Here is a 13,255-nt window from a genome sequence, read left to right as displayed (position 1 = left end):
GATGGGGTCAGGAATTCCCCAACTAGCACTTGAGCAATACTTGGAGCAGTAGAATCCGGGAAGGACCCACTAGCTAAAACCTAGGGAACAGTTCACTCTGGGACCCCTGGGCAGCTTCCCTTTTCATAAACAAAACAAGGTACTAAGGAACAGCCAGAATGGATTTGTCAAGAGAAGATCATGTTTATCCAACTTGATTTCTTTCTGTGACAAAGTGATGTGCTTGGTGGAAGAGGAAAGACAATGAATATGGTATCCCTTGATTTTAGCAAAACTTTTTTTATGCTGATTCCCATGATATTCTCCTAATTAAGTGGTGATGAGGCCAAATCCAAACTCTGGGTCCAACTGGTCCCAATCAGAGAATGGGGGCAGTTCATTCCTTGAGGGTGCAGTGAAACAGGTGTCATCTGCAGCAATCCTGGAACAGTGCCCTGGGCCCAGCTGGTCTTAGTGGGGCAATCAGAGCAGCCAGTCCCCTGAAGCCACAGACAACAAACCCCACCTGTTCCAGCCCTTGAAGGCTAAAGCCAGCCTGCAGTACTGTGACTGGGCAAAGACTTAGGGTGCAGACAGCAGTGACAATTTTCATCTGATCTGGCCACAGAAAGCAGTTTATAGTTATGACCAAACACAAGTACATAGTTGCAAACAGCAACCAAAATGGCTGATTGGGTGAAAATCTGACCCCTCATTGCATGAGGTATCAGATAAAGATGTTTCAAAATGTAGCATCTTTTGTGACTTCTGTCTCAGTCTGTCCCTGTTTTCAGAATGGGAAGGGGGAAAGGGAACAGAGAGAGTTCAGTCTGGAGGCTTTTCAGCTCCTCCTAGAGGGTGGGGTGGGTATATTGCAGCCCCCCCCCCCCTCCCCCCCCCCCCCCCCCGGGGGGTGGGGGGCTCCCACTCCCCCGCCTCATCCTGCAGCACCAGCTGGGGAGCCCCAAAAAGAAGCTCCCTCTGCTCCCACCCATTCTGAAAACAGCGAGCACTGGCAGAGAGCCCTGGCCCTTGATATGGAAACCTGGCTGCAGGCTCACAGCCGCAGCTAGATTCCCCTCCCCTCTGGAACCAACAGTGAACTTCTGTTTGGTCTGGGATAACGTTGTAACTCAGAATGCTTTGCAAAAATAATTCTGAATTACAGCTGGGAGCTGTGCTTCTGTCTTTAGTTTTTTGCTCCTGACCCTTATGGGCTTCCTTGCTTTATATATCTCATCAGTTTGACTCTGATCATGTAGCTATTGATTGTATAGGGATAAGCAATCAGACATGGGCCTAGACTGTGAAGGTTTTGTTAGTTTCTCAAAACCTTGTCAAAAGTCTATGTGCATGTGCATATGTATATGGACATATGTTCATAAATGTGTGTGAGTGGATGTGAGGTGGTTTCAGTTCTGTAGTTATATTTTTCCTGTCGAGTCTAATGCCACCTTATTATTTATAGTGTATGCATTCCTACAGTCACACAGATGAGTTTCATCTGATAATTCTCTTTAAGTATAAAACGCTTTGTAAGGGTCTGGAGTTACTGTATACAGAAACAAATAGCCAAAGACGAATGCCACTAGTAAGGAGCTCCAGGAAGATTACATTATCCATAGTTACAGTTCAGTACAAAATACATTAGGTGTTAAATAAGCCAACCTTTTTATTTTAGTTTGTAAAAAGCATTCACCTCAGTTTTTTTTATACTATAGGAAGAAAAGAGAACTCAACTCAGGCCCCATTTTCCAAGTGTCTGAACTCCACAAGCTGCACAGGTACTTCTGCTTTTCTCTGTCTCCCTTGTTACATAAGGTCTTTCCTGGCCATCCCAGTAACATGTGAAGTTTCTGCTTTTCCCAGACAAGGAGAAGCTCCGTGTTGTGGAAGGAAAGGATGGATGCTCGGGGAGAGTGGAGGTTTCGCACCGCAGCTCCTGGGGAACGGTGTGTGATGATTCCTGGGACATGGCGGATGCCAATGTTGTGTGCAAACAACTGGGCTGTGGAGCTGCTGTGTCTGCCCTGGGCGAGGCTGCATATGGAGAGGGGACTGGTCCCATCTGGCTGGACAAAGTGAACTGCAAGGGGACAGAGTCGTCTCTCTGGGACTGTTGTGCCGAGCCCTGGGGTGATAGTAAGTGTCACCATAAGGACGATGCTGCTGTGATCTGCACTGGTGAGTGACAGGATTTTGATTCATTGTGTATTTTACAGATGGTAGGGGTAGGCAGTATATTTCAGTGGCTGAATACACCTGAGTTACCACAGTCTAGTCCCCCATGTAGAGATCACTGATGGTTAGAAGTGGAAATGTGTAGGCTCAGATTTCTAAGGCATGGATACACATAACTTCTGAATCATTGACCCAGCTTACAGGTTCATGATTCTGTTCCTCATTGCTGCCAGAACAGAGCTGGATGGCGGATGGGGGGATGGGGCAGAGAATTTAAATTAGTGTAATGGAGATATTTCTTTTAGAGGAGAAACCTATACATGTATTTTCACATGACACCTACAGACACAAGAGAATGCTCAGGGGCATGTTCCCCTGGCCACAAGCATATCAACTCCTGATTTTTCCAGATCTCTATTTTCCTTCTCTCCCCCTTTGCAGGTGTGACAGAGATGCCTACACCACCAGTTAAAACAGGTAAGAACTCCCTCTCCTACTAAGGAATAAATTGGCTTAGTGCCAGGTTTGCAGAGGAATGATCTGTAACCTTAAGCTTGAGAAGGTAAATTCTTTACATAGAGCATGAAGTCTGTTGGTGAATCACACCCAGGGATGGGAACTACAGGGAGTGCTGAGTAGGAGCCATTCCTCTCCAGAGATTTAAAGCTGATGGGATCAGGCCTGATTCACACAGCAGTTTGTGAGCTGCCCTTATGAGAAATTCCTTGAGCTTCAGTGTGTAACCTTACTGTAATGTGAAATGCTGGAAGTGACTGGAGTGCTCTCCTATAGCACACTAGACACTTGCAGAATAGCCTCTGTCTGTTGCATATTCAATTTCCGTTCAGGTCCTTCCAACCACCAACCTCCAACAGAGGGCAGGGGAAACATGGTTCCCATTGTCATCTGCATTGTCCTGGGGGCCCTCTTGTGCCTGGTCTTGATCGTTCTGGGAGGACAGTTACAAAGTAGCAGGGCCCTGAGCAGAGGTATGTCCTTATTAGCCTATGCAAAATGTCTCTGCAAGGAGATACAAGTGAGGATAGATGTACAAGTGAAGGAAAGGGCGCTGGCAGAGCTGCAATGGGAGCTAGGGCTGGAACACAAGGGGAGCCAGATATGAGGGGAAAGACTTTTGGAGAGTTATGAGGGAGATTCGGGGTCCATGTGAACTCATATCTGAATAACTGAATATCTGGCAGTAGCAATAAACAGCACTGTAGTGATATTTCCAATGATACTGAATTGGGAGAAGTTAGAAGTGGTAGTTTCAAGACAGAGAAATTCTCAAAGGTTGTTAAAGAGATTGAACATGTTGGCATACATTACCATTTTGTTTTTATTGGCAGGAAAGTCCATGCTGGGATTTCGTTAAGAAAACTGAAAGAATCCCCTTGGGTAAATTGGGAAGAAATGTATAAGGAAAAAGAATTGGAAAAAGAATTTTGGATAAAATAGCCAAACTTCCAACATTATCTGGATATTCCTTTGGGGCATGTGCGTTTGCACAGGCATGTGCATGCACACACACATTTGTGTGTGTGCACATGGGTGTATGAGTATATTTATTACTTTGGCAGTAGGTGAAATGGAGATGGCCACCAGTCATGAGATAGAAGTCAAAATAAAATTTTAGGTTATGACTTTGGAGAGATTTAGTGGCAGTGAAATAGCTTGTAGTAGAGTCTCTAAAGTGGAGATCATAAATGGACTGTGACCACTTCTATGTAAGGGATTCTCCTCTAGATTAGACAAAGCAGTAAGACTGTTTTGTAGGGATCAGTCTGCTCCGGCCTCGTGGGCCGCTTCCAGATGTGAAAAGGCATGTGCTTGCAGTGGCAAAAATAGTAGCAGCACAGGTAGCAAATTTTGCCCCCACGCTACAAATTTGCAGCACAGGGCACATTTTAACATTCCAGGCATGAGGTTTGTGGCACTGTAAAGAAATTTGTGGCACCACCAATTGCATGTGCCTGCATATCTGGATGCAGTCATAGGGTTGGGCTATATGATCTAGTAGGCCGTGTCCAGATGAGCGCAGCCATGCAATGTGTGGCACTGCAGTCCCATCTATGGTGCCACATACTGCACATTCAGGCATTTCCTGCACTACTACTTTACAGTGTGGGGTTTGTTTAGGTTTTTTTGACCCCTGGAGATCCACGTTTGAACACTTTTTTTTTCAGGCTCCAAAGGACCCTTAGACCCCTTCTCTGAGGCTGTGTATGAGGAGATTGATTATAATCTGAGGGAGAAACAAGAAATGTTTGGTTACTCAGGTATATATATATCCCTTAACTACTGTGAACAAGTATCTAACACTTTCTTTCCTGATCCAGACCCAAATCTCTGCAGCCTTCTGCGAACCATAGAGTGCTTTGGAGACTGGTGTATAGTGAGACCAGCTAGTTACTGAACTTCTTATTTCCCACCAGGCTTTTCTCACACCATTTTTTTGAGTAGCTTCTTGGTCCATGTGCAGTGTGCAGTCATGGAGAATAATTAGGTAGTGGTCAAGAAACTAACTTTTTGAAGGCTACATTAAATTATCATTGTAGAATGGATTTGGGACACTGGGCCAGGGGAATTGTGTCCCCTGCTTTCCACAGACACTGCCTTGTTATGTAGGCTCACCATGTGTGTCAGCTGCTAGTTCAGTTCATTCAGTTCAGTTCAAATTAGTGACATAGCATATCTTTGTCTCTCCACTCTCTTATTCAGAGGATTCACTGATGAAGCTGTACTATTATACTGGAGACAGTGAGGAGGGAAATGAGCCTGGATCAGCACAAGGTAATGGATTAAGGTGGGGGGAGAGAGATAGATATATATGCAGACATATAGACCCAAACTCAGGTGGAGGATTTAATTTTCACTGTATTTTCTGCAGCACATTGTCATCTTCCCTTACTCAGTGTCATACTCTAGTACTACATTAGACAATCGACTTGGTTCAGATCAGGTTTCACAAGACTTTCACAAGTTTCTACCAAAAATTCCTGGTGATCAAGTCATGATACTTTGTGTAAAGTTATGACACCTGCTTTGGGTAAGCAGGGGAAAATATCATATGTAAGGACCTACTGGATTTGTGATTTTGCATTTTTTGTGGAAGCCACGAATTTGGTTGGTCTCTGTGAAAAAGCCCATTCTCTATGAAAAGTATGGAGACCAGAAAAAGCTGCAAAATCTGTGAGGTGGCAGGGGAAAAGAAAAAAAGGGAACTGCAAAACAGAAAATGACAGGAAGCCTGGGCATCCTGAAGCATAAGGGGGGCAGGGGAAGGAGGAAGGGAGCAATTTGGAGGCTGAGCCCCTGACATAGGCTCAGGGGTCAGCCAAGGAAGCTGGGGGGATTTTGGCACCAGCTTTTAATGTAAAGAAGTCTTCCAAAATGGTCAAATATATTTCAGCAGGGGACTGTGCAAAACAGTATCCTGCATGTCCCTTGCATGCAGATGGAGGCAGATTCTTCTTTACCGCCTGCAATCTAACTCTGAATGTATCCAGGAAAACCAGCATTGATTGTCACTGACCTTCAGGACAACTATGTGCTGCACATTTTAATTGTATGAGGGAGCTGGACTGACCAGAACCTGCCTGTCTTTCAAACTGAACCAATCCACCTCATGTCTGTCAATTTTTCTACTGTCCCAAGCCATCATGAAAGTAATTGTCTACTATGGTGTAGACTTTAACAAATCTCAGCATTTCTGTCTGACAATGCCATGTACATATGCAAGGCTTTCTCCAATGTGCTCCAAGGAATACTGCCCAATGCTATTCTTGTCAACTGAAATGCACACTTTCTGTCCCTAGTAAGTGACAACTGATGCATGCAGTTCTCTGAGGTGGATAGCCCAGTGTCTTCTTTCAAGAAAGCATTCAAGAATGGTCCAGGTTATAAGGAACAGGAAGTCTGTCACCAGTCAAAGTGGGAACTCATATGGCACTATGCCACTGCCACCAGAGCCTGTGTTCACATGCTGGAATTCCAGTCTGTTACCATGCCAAGCACATGCAGCACTACCAGCAGTTTGTGAGAGGATTTGGAAATTACACCCAGCACACAGTGTATGCTCACACTTTGCAATCTCTTATTGCAAGGTGACATTCAGGATCAAGTGATGTTTGTGACTGACAGTGCCACTCAGTTAATGGAGCTCCTGATTCGGTTTGAAGGCCAGCAGGCTGTGAACCATCATGCACATGACAAGGTGATGGATTTGATAAGATGGGCCAAAGACAGGGCATTGCAAGAAGTGTCACCTGTCAGTGGCAAAGGGATACCCCCCCATCTGTGTTTGCTTGGGAGGGGTGGCAGGGCTGGGCTATGGTGCAATGGTGGGAGGCCTCTGCTCCCCCACCCCTCTGATGCTGCCTGGCTTGGCTGACAGCCTGAACACTTCTGAGCCCTACTTCTGCCTGCCTGTGTCAACCAAGCTGGGCAGGGTGGCAGGAAGGGTGGGGAGGTGCAGGCTCCCCCTGGCTTTCCTTGCTCTAGTCTTGGAGGCCGGAGTTGAGCCTGTGGGATGGGGGCTTTGCTCTTCCCTGCCCCTGCCTGTGACCTGCTTGGCTGGCACAGGCAAGCAGGAACAGACCTGAGAGCTGCATGGGCTATCAGATGAGCTGGGCAGTGTTGGGGGATAAGGGGGAGGAGAACTCCCCCCCCAGCCCCCCCACCCATATCTGTGCTTGCTCGAGTTTGTGGGCGCTGGTGCTGGGCCCGTGAGATGGTGGCTTCTTCTTCCCACCCCCAGTGCTGAGTGGCTCAGTTGACAGTTGTGGCATGGCTCTCAGCCCCAGCTCCTGCCTGCCCTTGTTAGCCAAGTTGACCAGCAGTAGGGATCAGGAAGGAGCAGAGCTGGTCTGGCTCCAACCCTTCTTGATCTGACCAAACACAGCTGGGGGGAGGCTGCACTTCCACATCCTTCCCCCTGCCCTGCCTAACTCTGCTGACAGAGGCAAGAAGAAGCAGGGCTGATAGCTGTGTGGGCTGGAAGCCAAGCTGCACAACACTGGGGAACTAAGGGAAACAGTAGCCTCCCTAGATGTGCTTGCTTAGATCTAGGGGGCTGAGGTCAGGCCCATGGGTGGGGGCTTTTCTCCTCCTCATCCTCTGGTACTGCTCAGCTCAGCAGAAAGCTGGCACTGCTCTAAGCCCTGCTCCTGCCTGCCCATGTCAACTGAGCCTGGCAGAACAGAAGGGTCACGGAGAACCAGCTGCACCAAGCAATTCTTGGTTTGGTCCGGGGGGGGAGGGGGGCACTGAGCTGGACACCTGGAGTGGGGGCTTCTGTTCCCCACCCTTGCTATCCTCAGGGCTGAGCAGCTTGGATGACACTCCTGACATGGCTCTCAGCCCAGGCTCCTACCTTCCCATGTCAGCTGAGCCACGCAGTGGTTGGGGGCAAGGAGGAGCAAAGAACCCACCCAATGCCCCCCCCCCCCCGCCTTAGCAAGCAGGGGGACAAAAAACCCCCCCCAACCCCCCCCCCCCCCCGACTTAGCAAGCACAGCTAGAGGGAGCCTGTGTTCTTCCTCTCTTCCCCCACCTGATGCACTCTGCTGACATGGGCAGGCAGGAGCAGGGCTGTGAGCCATGCAAGCTGTCAGCTGAGCTGGGCAAGTGTCTGGGGGTGGGGAGCAGAGAACCCTGCCCCACAACCTAGCACTGGCCCTGGGCCCTCCCCATACCTGATCAAACACACCTTGGTGAGGGGCTGACAGTTGGGGGCCTCTGCTCCCCTTCTGCACCGCCACTGGCAGGCACTGCCAAGACCAAGGGCTGGGAAGCTGAGGCTTTGTTGCCTCAGCAATGTGACAGCCCAGGGGACAGGGCCAGCCCAGCTCTATGGAGCAGACATCATGGGCATGCAAAGGATCATGGGATACTGGAGGACAGCAAGGTAACTTGAGTCAGGAGGGGATGTGGGACGGAAGTTTGATAGACCAGTTTAACTTGAGTCACTTAAGTCTGATACTACATCCATCCAGGTCTATCTTAAACTGGTTTAGGCCACTTTGAAATCAGTTTGTGTTCACTGAACTTCTGTTCTATTACAGGTTTAAACTGGTTTCTAATTACTTAAACTGGTTTATGTTTAATGTCTGTCCCTATCCTTAAAGTGCCAGACTGCTATGTTACATCCAGCTATTTTCTTTCTTGTTTAAAGTAAATATCAGAAATACCTGGTACCCTTCTGGTACTAAGTGAAGCACCAGCTCATTTGAAAAAAAAACAAACAAAAAAACCCATATTTTTTGTAATAAAATAAAATAGCTGCATTGACACAGGTACCCAGAGAGTCAGTGTACCTGAATGCTAACTGCCAGAGGAGTCAGAAAAATCTGCTTAGGGAGTCAGGGTACTGGTTCCCTATAAAGGGGATCTTGCCACCCTGGAGAGTCAGGCAGCCTGAGGAGCTACATGCTCTACAAACTGCAATATTTTATGTTACTGAAAAGCTTATCAGCATTTGAAAAATAATATTCCTAATAACCAACTACTTGTCTGTGCTGCATCTGGCTCTAGTCTGTGCTTCCTGAGCCTTGCCACCATGAACACTAATTTTTTTAGGTACAGCTTTCCAGCCTTCAGTTATGCCAACTCTCAGGCATTCTTGGCTTGTGCTAGTTTCACTGGCTCAATAATTATCTGTCTTACATATAGTGTGATGGGGTGGAGGATGTAGTTATTTCACATCCAAAGGGTCAACTTTTGGCTTGAATTGATGGACTGTAGGAAAAAGTAATAAAGTGAGATGTTTAAAAACACAATGAAAAGCTTAGGACTAGGACATGGGTGATAATAAAATGAACCTGGTGTGGCAAGAAAATGAATTAGGAAAATATTACTCCAAAAGAGAATCTTCTCATAGCCACCTCTTTCCAAGTCTCCTACATCATCCTCACAACAACAGCTGGGTTTCCACTTCCAGCTCCTTACTGTAGTTATAGTGGATAGATATCCATCAGTCAGTCAATTGGCAATCCCTCGCAGTCAAGAATGATTGTGGTGGTCAGATGTAGCATTGCAGTAAGGAATATCAAGAAGAACGTTGGAGCAGTGTTGCAGCTTTGCTTCACTCCTGTCCTAACTTCAAAGGAATCTGTGATAGATCTGTTGCTACGAACCACCACTCACATACTATCATGCAGAAGGCAGAAAATGGTATCGAAGTTGAGTGGGCAAAGAAGGCCACATAGAGATTTATGTTGTTCCTGGCATATTTTCTGCAGCTGGCAAACTGTGAAGATCATGTCATTTTTGCCTCTTGATCCCCTTAACCAGGGGTGGGGAATTATTTGGACCAGAGGGCCACCTGGAGGGGCGGGGGCAGGGGCTGGGATAGGGCTGAGGGTGAATGGGGAGCGGCATCCAAGAGTAGGATGTGGGGGCAAGGTGAGGGTCAGGGCTGGGATTGGGATCACTGGGTGCTGACAGATTGGGGTTGGAGCCCAGAACGGAGCTGAGATCTGCTCCCCACATGCCCCTGTGATGGATGCTGGTTCTGTGGGCAGTGGTGTATGGGGAGCAGATTGTGGCTCTGCCCCAGGCCCTGGCCCAACATTATCACTATCCAGCAATCCCAGGATTTCCAAGGAAACCAGCTGGGACCCGCATGTGCAGGATGCACAACCGGGTGGATGGGATGGGATGGGATGGGGCCACGGGCAGGCAAGAAGTGGTATTCATGACAGGGATGGACAGGCTAGGGCTGGAATCAGGATTGCAGGGATGTGACAGTGAGGAGCCATGGCCTGGGTCAGAGCCAGGATCTGCTCCCCACATGCTTCTGCCCACAAAAATAGTGCCCATTGTAGGGACACATGGGCAGAGGATTGCAGCTTTTCCCTGTGCCCTGCCTCCGGACTGCCACTACCCCATGATCCCAGCCCGAACCATGGTCCCACCCACTCATCCTGCTCTCAGACACAGCTCCCTGCCTGCCTATGGCCCCATCCACCCACCCACATGCCCTGCCTGCATAGGTCCTGGGGTGGTCTCCATAGAGATCCTGCCAGCCCACTCTATCCACTGTCCCGGGCGGTGGGTGGGGAGTGAATGGGCCAGGGTGCCCAGGCAGTGAATCTGTGTCTGGTGGTGATGGCAGAGGCTGCCTCTGAGGCTTTCAGAAAGTGAGTCCTGCTTCCACGCTACCCCAGCCTCATTGTACACCTGGGGGCAGTGAGACTGGCTGCAGGCACCATAGACCGGCCTGCCCCCTTGCCTGAGCTGGGTGAGGCTGAGGGATCCATCATGACCTGGATGAAATCCATTGGGCGTATCCAATCTATGGGCTGTATTTTATCCATCCCCGCCCTAAACCCACATTGAGATTCCAGGAGGAACTGTTAAACAAGTGAGAGGAGACAGTTCAGGAAGGCTTTTGCAATGATCCTTACTGTGGACAACAAGGTGATCCCTCTGTAATTTCCACAGTCAGACCTGTCTCCTTTCCTGAAGATTGTCACAATCATGGCATCCCTGAGGTCATTTGGGATTTCCTCATTATTACTTATCCTTAATGTGAGGGCACAGAGCTGTGATGTAAGCTCTTCTCCTCCCAACTGAAGATTTAATCAGGGATTCCATATGATCCAAATGCCTTGTCATTCTTCATCTGCTTGATGGCTTTCCTCACCTTGTCAAGGGCTGGAGGGATTTCAAGATCTTCACTTACTGAGTGTTACAGGATGGAATTGAGAACACTCTCATCAACCACAGAGTCTCGAATGAGAAGGTCCTCTAAGTGCTCTTTCCAACAGGCATTGATGATCTCCTCTATCCTTAGGTCTCAAGGAGGCTGGTCCCTGAGTGTTCAGACCATAGATGGCTTTAGTGACATTGTAAACAAAGAAAACAAATTGTGCATATTGTGAATGTCAGTGAGATGTTGAATCTCCTTCACCTTGTCTTCCCACCCTCTGTTCTTCATATCATGGGTTCTCCTTTGGACCTCAGCCTTGGCTTTTTGGTGATTCAATATCTTTTGCTTGGAGTTGATAGCAGAGCCATACTGCTACCCAGCGCATCCACAGGTGATGGATAGTGGATAGGTATATCAACCCTCTGAACTGCATCACATGCATGTGTTGTGTAAGACATTCCTCTGATTCAGGTTAGTAGGAGTGGAAAATTTTGGTTTCTTACTACTGAGGATTTTGAAGTACCTTACAACTATGTCTCTCCTATGGTGTTCCATCCATGAACAGTCGCTTCTCATTCCCATTAATTCCTCTCTCTATTTCAGAAGCCTCTGCTTTTCCTGGAGATAGTTATGATGATGCAAGAGAAGTTTTTGACCCTGAAAATGATTCTGTTTCTGCACAGAGTGACCAGAAAGTCAGTGGACTAGCAAAGAATAGTTGCAAGAAGAGAGACTCATGGACAGGTTAGAAGAAATGCAGTGTTACCAATATGCACTATTTTATAATTAATCTCATCATATTTAGCATTTTGGTAGGAGACACAAGGAGCTGGAGCTTTTAGCAAGATAAGAATTTCAACTGGAATTTAAAACCAACACTTGTCATGACCTCCTGGCTGCTGAAAGAAGCTGCAAAATGTCAACCAGATGGAAGCCAGGGGCTCAGAAAACAAAACAAAACAAAACAAAACAAAACAAAACAAAACAACCCCCCCCCAATTAATACAATACCTATTCTTGACACTTTGAAACACCCCCTGCTAGTGTAGGAGCACAGTATCTTATAGATTTAATACTCTCTATTAATGTAGCATCAGAATAAATCTCTTATTACCTTTTACCAGTATATAAGCTCTCACTTTCCATGTCTACAGAAATTGAATTGGGACAAAATATCTTTTTCTTTTGAATGTGGCTTGCCCTTAACGTGTACTGTGGATTGTGAGCTCTGCCCTGTCCTGCCATGTTTCACCAGGTATCACCTGGTATAAAGTCTTGTAGGGGCTAGACCATGGATGGGCAATTATTTTGGTTGGAGGACTGCTTAATAAGTTTTGGCAATCTGTCAAGGGCTGCAAGGGTAGCCCTATCCCTTGATAGGTGGCCCACCACCTGCTCACTATCTTGGAACTGGAAATCCTACACCTAACCCAAACCTTTGCCACTTGAAGTTCCTCTCCTTGCCCCAGAAGTACTCCTTTTGGAGGGTGGGGAGGGTGCCATCTTGGAACCAGAATTATCTTATACTAAAAATATCAAACATCTACTACAACATATTTTAATTTTATTTAAAATATATATATTTTGGTCCTGATTTATATGTGTTTGTATAATGTATATAGAGGTGATTGCGTAATAGCTTAAAATACAATCTTACAAGAGGGTGTATGTAGCGGGGGTGCAGTTGGGGAACAGTGTCATTGGGAAGCATGTGTGTGTGTGTGTGTGTGTGTGTGTGTGTGTGTGTGGAGAGTGTGTGTGGGGTGCGGGTATGGTGGGTAGGGTGTGTGGGGAAGGTTGGGTGTGTGGAGGGCTGGTGTATGTGTGGGTGTGCAGGGATGTGAGTCTGTGGTGGGTGGTTGTGATGGGAGGGTTTGGGTGTGTGGGATTATGGTGGGGGTAGGAGTGTGTGTGACAGTGCTGTGGGAGGGTGTGGGTGTGTGTGGGAGTATGGTGGGAGGTGTGGGGGTATGGAAATGTGGGTGAGGGCTGTGGGATGGTGCGGGTTTGTGTGGGGGTATGGTGGGGGATGGGTTGTGTAGGAGGGTATGTGTGTGTGTGTGTGTGTTGCAGGGGAAGGGGTATTGGCGGGCTGAGTCTTCAGAGTCCCCAGAGTGTGCAAGTCCCCAGAGCCACATGTGGTGGGGGCCCACCTGTCCCTATAGTGTGCATTTCTGTGCTCCCGCCTGATTCTCTGGTTGCACATGACATTAGCATGTGGGCCCAGCCTCACTGGGTCCCATAGTGCTCCTGCCTGAGTCCACGGCTACACGTGGTGGCAGGGGGAGGGACAAGCCCCACCTGGCCCTGTAACACACCTACCAAGTCCCTGGCTGAATCTCTGGACAGGGATGTGCTCCTGTCTGGACATCTCTGGACATCTCATGTGCTCCTATCCAAATCTCTGGCTACATATGATGGCTACGAGCAGGACCAGTCTAC

General features: G+C 47.7%; 1 protein-coding gene across 1 annotated transcript in view; it reads left to right on the top strand.

Annotated features, from left to right (window-relative positions):
* Positions 1-13,255, top strand: part of LOC112552034 (scavenger receptor cysteine-rich type 1 protein M130-like) — a 42,615-nt gene that overhangs the window by 27,567 nt on the left and 1,793 nt on the right. Inside the window, exons 9-15 of the mRNA XM_025216364.1 lie at positions 1,701-1,763; positions 1,849-2,163; positions 2,602-2,637; positions 3,009-3,149; positions 4,347-4,439; positions 4,882-4,953; positions 11,417-11,557. Coding sequence (XP_025072149.1) covers positions 1,701-1,763; positions 1,849-2,163; positions 2,602-2,637; positions 3,009-3,149; positions 4,347-4,439; positions 4,882-4,953; positions 11,417-11,557 — 861 coding nt within the window. The remainder of the gene's footprint in view (positions 1-1,700; positions 1,764-1,848; positions 2,164-2,601; positions 2,638-3,008; positions 3,150-4,346; positions 4,440-4,881; positions 4,954-11,416; positions 11,558-13,255) is intronic.

The sequence above is a fragment of the Alligator sinensis genome, unplaced genomic scaffold (assembly GCF_000455745.1).
Source record: "Alligator sinensis unplaced genomic scaffold, ASM45574v1 scaffold537_1, whole genome shotgun sequence".
Classification (NCBI taxonomy): Eukaryota; Metazoa; Chordata; order Crocodylia; family Alligatoridae; genus Alligator; species Alligator sinensis.
The sequence above is the reverse complement of the archived record's forward strand: the minus strand, read 5'-3'. Positions and strand labels throughout refer to the sequence as shown.